The sequence below is a fragment of the Nematolebias whitei genome, chromosome 8 (assembly GCF_014905685.2).
Source record: "Nematolebias whitei isolate Nwh7 chromosome 8, NemWhi1, whole genome shotgun sequence".
In the NCBI taxonomy this organism is placed as follows: Eukaryota; Metazoa; Chordata; class Actinopteri; order Cyprinodontiformes; family Rivulidae; genus Nematolebias; species Nematolebias whitei.
In genome coordinates this window covers 3,721,134-3,727,402 of record NC_056505.1, presented here as the reverse complement: position 1 = coordinate 3,727,402, position 6,269 = coordinate 3,721,134, and the positions used below count along the sequence as shown (strand labels likewise).

Below are 6,269 nucleotides of genomic sequence, written 5' to 3'. Positions count from 1 at the left end.
GGGACCTCTGAAACGCCTCGTCCGATTAGACCTCGTCCGATTGGACCACTGAAACTCCTCGTCCGATTGGACCACCGACACGCCTCGTCCGATTGGTTCTGGCCTGGTTAATATCCTCACCTCCAGCAGGAAGTTGAACCAAAAACAAACCTTTCAATCCATTAAAACCAGTAAGAGCTGTTCCTGTGAAGAACTCATTGGGCCAGAATGACATCCAGAACCAGAACCTCTCTGCAGATGGCACCGCAGAGTCCAGAACTACAAATCAGACGTTCAGTCTGTTTTTACAGTCATTGTTTTTATTTTGTTTTATTTCCATCTCTGCGTGCGCTCAGACTCCCTCCAGGACCGACGCTCTAACAACAGAACCCACTTCCTGTCCGGACAGACCCATCCTGTGGTCTGAACACAAGTCGGACCAGAACCAAACATGTTCCGTCTCTGTCCTGACCCGTTTTCTCCTTGAATTAAACTTTTCTGTCAGTTCTCTCGTTGGATCTAATTGTTCTCTAAACGTCCAACAGAACCCATAAATCAGTCGTTCTAAATGTTTTTTTTTGGTCTAAATGTCTTTTTTCAGCAGAACTTGTTTAAATAAAGCAGTTTTCCTCGTCCTCGGTTTGTTTTTCTTCTTTCGCACTAAACGATTTAATTAAAGCTATCGCTGCTGTAATCTGGTCTCATGGAATCTGATCTGTTTTTAAATCTGGTGCAACTCGTTGCTGCGGGACCGTCTGTTGGGCCCGCGGGTTCAGAACCGGTTCCCACGGTGAAAAAACAGCTATGATTGATGCCTGAAAGCTGCGACGGTGTTTGTTTTGGTGAATTTGCTGAATCCCCGCAGGAATAATCTGTAAATCAGGCAGAAAATCAGAACCAGCTCCGAGGCGGCCGGTTGCCGGGCAGATTACAGAAGAAAAACTCAACTCTGGACGGGTCCAGTCCGACCCAGAACCCGAGTCTTCGTTTTCAGACGGGACGAAATGTTTCTGGAGATTCAAATGAAGTTTTAAGAGAAATTATTTTGATTAGAGTCTCCGTCGGAGGTCAACCTGGAAATTTAAAAAAGCAGCTAAAACAACAGTAGCTAAAGCAGCTAAAACCAACAGTAGCTAAATTAGCTAAAACAGTAAATAATGCAGCTAAAACCGTTAAAACAACAGTAGCTAAAGCAGCTAAAACCAAAAGTAGCTAAAGCAGCTATAAGAACAAACTAAAGTAGCTACAACAGTAGCTAAAGCAGCTAAAGCATCAACTAAATTAGCTAAAACAACAAGAGGTAAAGCAGCTAAAACTAACAGTAGCTAAAGCAAAAGTAACCAAAGCAGCTAAAACAGTAGCAAAAGCAGCTAAAATCAACAGTAGCTAAACCAGCTAAAACAACTAGCTAAAGCAGGTAAAACAACAGTAGCTAAAGAAGCTAAAACGATGGAAACTAAAGCAGCTAAAAACAGACAAAGCAGCTAAAATAACAGAATCTAGAGTAGCTAAAACAACAGCAGTTAAAGCTACAACAACAGTATCTAAAGCAGCTAAAAACAGAAACTAAAGCAGCTAAAACAACAGTACTTAAACCAGCTAAACTAAAGCTGCTAAAAAAACAGTAGTTTAAGCAGCTAAAACAAAAGTAGATAAAGCAGATAAAACAACATAAACTAAAACAGTTCAACAGTAACTAAAGCAGCTAAAGCAGTAGTTAAAGCAGCTAAAACAAGAGTAGATAAAGCTGCTAAAACAAGAGTAGCTGAAGCAGCTAAAACAAAAGTAGCTACAGCAGCTAAAGCAATAGTAGCTAAAGCAGCTACAACAACAAAATAAAGCAGCTAAAACAAGAGTAACTAAAACAGCTAAAAACAACAGTAGCTAAAGCAAGTAAAAACAATAAGCTGTACACCGATGTCCCCTGTCACTGAGGGATTTGAACAATGAATGTTTGTAGTTTTGGAGATAAGTGTTTTTCTAGACTAGAACTGAACATGGAATGAAGTAAACCTAAATGTTTTTGATGCAAGATATTCAAGTGGGGAGGAGTCACACGGTGTCTGAGGCAGGAGCGTGATGGATCCTGTAAGTGGAGGAGGGACATTTCATCCACCACCAGGAACACTGGCGGAGCCAGGGGGTGGCCAGTGGTGGCCTTGATCACTATAGAGTAATCTTTGGCCACCCCGATCATTTGAGGAAACTATACTTGTAAGCAAAATAAAAATTAGAGGGGAGTTTCCTCAAATGATCAGTTTACATGCAAATATAGATGTTGACGTGTCAACCTCATTTTCGATAGTGACATTTTTTACACGTTGATGCAGCCACACCCAAATGGAAGAGGTCACAACGCGCACGATCGGACACGTGGAGGGGGTTCCAAGTCCCCTCTTGCTCCATGAAGCAGACGTTCTCCAACAAACTGAAGCAGAACCTGAGCTGAATGTTTTTAAAGTTGTAAAGTGATCAATAAAACAGTTTTAGGTCGTTTTCATCCATTAAAGCGGCTCCAAACTAAACAGAAACACTAAAAGGTTAAAAATTAAAATCTGAATAAAGAACAAATTTAGATTTTTATGAAACTTTGTTTTCATTGAAATAAAACCGTGAAAAGATCAAATCAGAATTGTCTGTATAGAACCTGCGCTTAAATCCAACAGATTACACGTCAGCAAGAAGTTTATTTATTTATTTGGGATCAAATCGATGTTCCTCGGCTGATGTCGAGCGGAGAGCGAGGCTAAAACATCTTTTATTCAAACAAATTGTTTTTTTATTTCTGTCACTTGAAATGTGGATCTCCTTTTCAAAGACACGTCTGTCCTCAGATCTGAGCTGAAACCAGAACCGGAAATACAAAAACAAACATTTACGGAGGAACGTGAGCGGGTCAGTGGTCCAGGCCCGGTTCTGTTTTTATGATTTCAGGAACAAACATTTAACAAAACAGAAGAAAAACTCAGAGATGATTTCTGATAAGAAAACTGGAGTTCTGATTTATTAACAGAACAAATTCTTTTTGGTGTCTCCGAGTTTAAAAAACAGGAAATCATGCAAACATTAAAACGGACCGGTCTGGTTCTGTTGGACCAGGCCCGTCAGGTTCTTTGGGTTAGAATTCAGATTTCAGTCGATGCAGCAGAGTGGACCTCAGGTATCATACTTTAAAAATGACCGGTTCTGTTTGTAAACTTCTGCTGCGGTCCAAATGGTACCGTCTGACAAAAGTTCTGTGAGAGTTCTGTAAGACTCGTACTAACGGACTCCGAGGTGAAAGAAGGTCTAAAACCACGTTCAGGTCCAACAGGTTTAAATATGGTCCATGGCTCAAAGGTTCTGGGTCAGAACCACACCTTCAGATGGTCAGGGGGGTCCATAAGCCCCGCCTCCAGCTCTCAGTGTGAGCAGGTTCAGGTCCATCCAACATCATCAGGTCTGATACTGATTCTGAACAAGAACTAACATCCAGTTTGGTGGGGGGGTAACAGACCCCCCCCCCCCCCCCCACACCGTTGTTCTTTGGGTCAGAACAAAATTCGGACATATTTTGTTTTTAAAGAAACTTAAAAAAATTACAACAATACTCTTTAAGTGTAACAGACGTTTTGTCTATGTGCAGCGGATCACCTCTGAGTCCTGGATTGGACTGTAGATCTTTAGACCAACAGATCTTTGGACCTACGGATATTTGGACCTATGGATCTTTGGCCTATTGATCTTTGGACTGTAGATCTTTGGACCTACAAATTGTTGGACTAAAGATTCTTAGAGTGTAGATCTTTGGACCAACAGATCTTTGGATTATAAATCAACGGACTGTAGATCTTTGGATGAACAGGTCTTTGGACCTACATATCTTTGGCCTATATATCCTTGGACTGTAGAGCTTTGGACCTATGGATCTTTGGACTTTAGATCCTTGTGCTGTAGATCTTTGGACCTACAAATTTTTGGACTATAGATTTTTGGACTGTTGACTTTGGAACTGTAGATCATTGGACCTAAAGAGCTTTGGACTATAGGTCCTTGGACAGTAGAGCTTTGGACCAACAGATTTTTTGGACTCTAGATCCTTGGACTGTAGAGCTTTGGACTATAGATCCTTAGACTGTAGATCTTTGGACCAACAGATCTTTGGATTATAGACCCTTGGACTGTAGATCTTTGGATGAACAGATTTTTGGACCTACAGATCTTTGGACTATAGATCCTTGCACTACAGACCTTTGGACTGTAGATCTTTGGACTATAGATCCTTGCACTACAGACCTTTGGACTGTAGATCTTTGGACTGTAGATCTTTGGACCTACAGATCTTTGGACTGTAGATCTTTGGACCTACAGATCTTTGGACTGTAGATCTTTGGACTGTAGATCTTTGGATTATAGATCTTTGGACTGTAGATCTTTGGACTGTAGATCTTTGGACCTACAGATCTTTGGTGTGACAGGTCTAGTTGTTCTGATTCTCACAGAAACCTTTTTGGTGTAACTCCTGTAGCCTTGCTGGCTTTAAAACAAACATCGTCGTCATGACAACAGGACTATTTACATCTGAGGTTTGTGGGTCAAACATGGATTATGAAGCAAACGTGACGACATTTATGACGATGAACAACAGGAAGTGTTTTTTTTTTTTCAAACCTAAAACACATTTGGATCTGTATGTTCCACAGATGATCAGAAGGAGGAACAATAAAAATAAAATAGTCTTTAAAAACATGTCTGTTTTCATTTTTACCACCGTCTGATAATTTTTAGAAGAATTTACGTCCATTTTCTCCTAAAATGACCTTTAACCCAAAGTGCCTGCAGCATGAAATGAACGAGAAGATAAATATAATTTCTTTCATTTTTTCTACAATGCATAATCCTTCGTTACAGTTTATTTTGAAGTAGAACTGGTGCTGGCTGAGCTCAGTCCGGTTGCTTTGGTTCCGTCCTCCTCTAATAAATCCAGAATAAAGCTCCGGGCCGAGGTTAGTTTTTGGGTTGTCTGTGTGTTTGTCCAGGTTTTAGAGTTTTCTTTGGAAGGAAACCCGTTCAAATTCCCAAAAGTCTCCAATAAATATGAGTCCAGAATGGTCCAACCCGTCCATGAGGAGGTTCTGTTTGTGCTGAGAAAAATAAATCTTTGGTTTGGTTTGGTCAGAGCTCCTCCAGCAGGGTGGAGGTGGATTAAAGCTTCTCTCTGTCACCGAACATAAATCAAACTCCATTAAAGCTTCGGCTTTTATAAACTTTATGAAACGATCAGACTCGACCCAGTGAGCAACAGCCAGTCCAAAGACTTCAGTCCCAGAGCTCGTTTAGCTTTGATCAGACTGAAACAGCCGAAGTGTTGAAGTAACAGAAACAGCCGAAGTGTGTTGTTTACCTACAGAAACAGCCGGTGTGTTGTTTACCTACAGAAACAGCCGGTGTGTTGTTTACCTACAGAAACAGCTGAAGTGTGTTGTTTACCTACAGAAACAGCTGAAGTGTGTTGTTTACCTACATAAACAGCCGAAGTGTGTTGTTTACCTACAGAAACAGCCGAAGTGTGTATGAAAATATATTTAATCAATATTTTCCTGACGGGGTTTGGTAATGCTGATTTGGACTCTTGTTCAGTTTCTGTCACATTTTTCATCTTTAAAGTTCAGACTTTTTTTAAATGTTCAGATTTTCTGTTGATTTGTCATTTGTTTAAATCTGTAAATCTTAACGTTTAATAACGGCGGGTTCATGTTCAAATTACATGAACGTGTGTTACTAAGATAAGTTTTGTGAGAATATTTAAAATTTTAGAGACTTTTTTAAAATTGAAAACATTTATTGCTTAGAGTTTTACAGCAGACTAAATTTACATGTTTTTTATTGATTAAACTTTTTATGTCTGATTCTGCTGATGTCAGTCAGCTAAATAAAACTTTTATATTTAAACTGAAGACATATTTAAAATAAACTTACAAATAATAATAATCATGTTCCTTGTTCAGTTCCTGGAAGTGTTAAAAGAAAAGCTGAACGCTGCCACGACTTTTATTTTTTATATTTAATCACTGAAAGCAACTCGTAGATATTTATTTATATATATTATTGTTTTTAATGCAGTAAGTTAGTTTTTTTAATAATAAAAGTAAATTCCTTATTTTCCCATCTCTTCCAGACTGAACATAATTAAAAATGTAAATAATTTAACATGAATCAGGGCGCACGATCTGAGGGCAGATCAAACATCTTTCAACTGGGAGCTGCTCACTGGGAGGTAATGGTGGAGGTGATGCTCACTGGGAGGTAAT

The 6,269-nt window shown here is 39.5% G+C and overlaps 1 protein-coding gene across 1 annotated transcript; it reads right to left on the bottom strand.

Moving 5' to 3' along the window:
* Positions 1-3,543: 3,543 nt before the first annotated feature.
* LOC119412993 (repetitive proline-rich cell wall protein 1-like) lies at positions 3,544-4,587 on the bottom strand. The gene is given in 5 exon segments (XM_037680005.1): positions 3,544-3,830; positions 3,833-3,925; positions 4,210-4,292; positions 4,340-4,453; positions 4,578-4,587. Coding segments are annotated over 5 exon segments (390 nt in total). The 3' UTR covers positions 3,544-3,740.
* Positions 4,588-6,269: the final 1,682 nt, after the last annotated feature.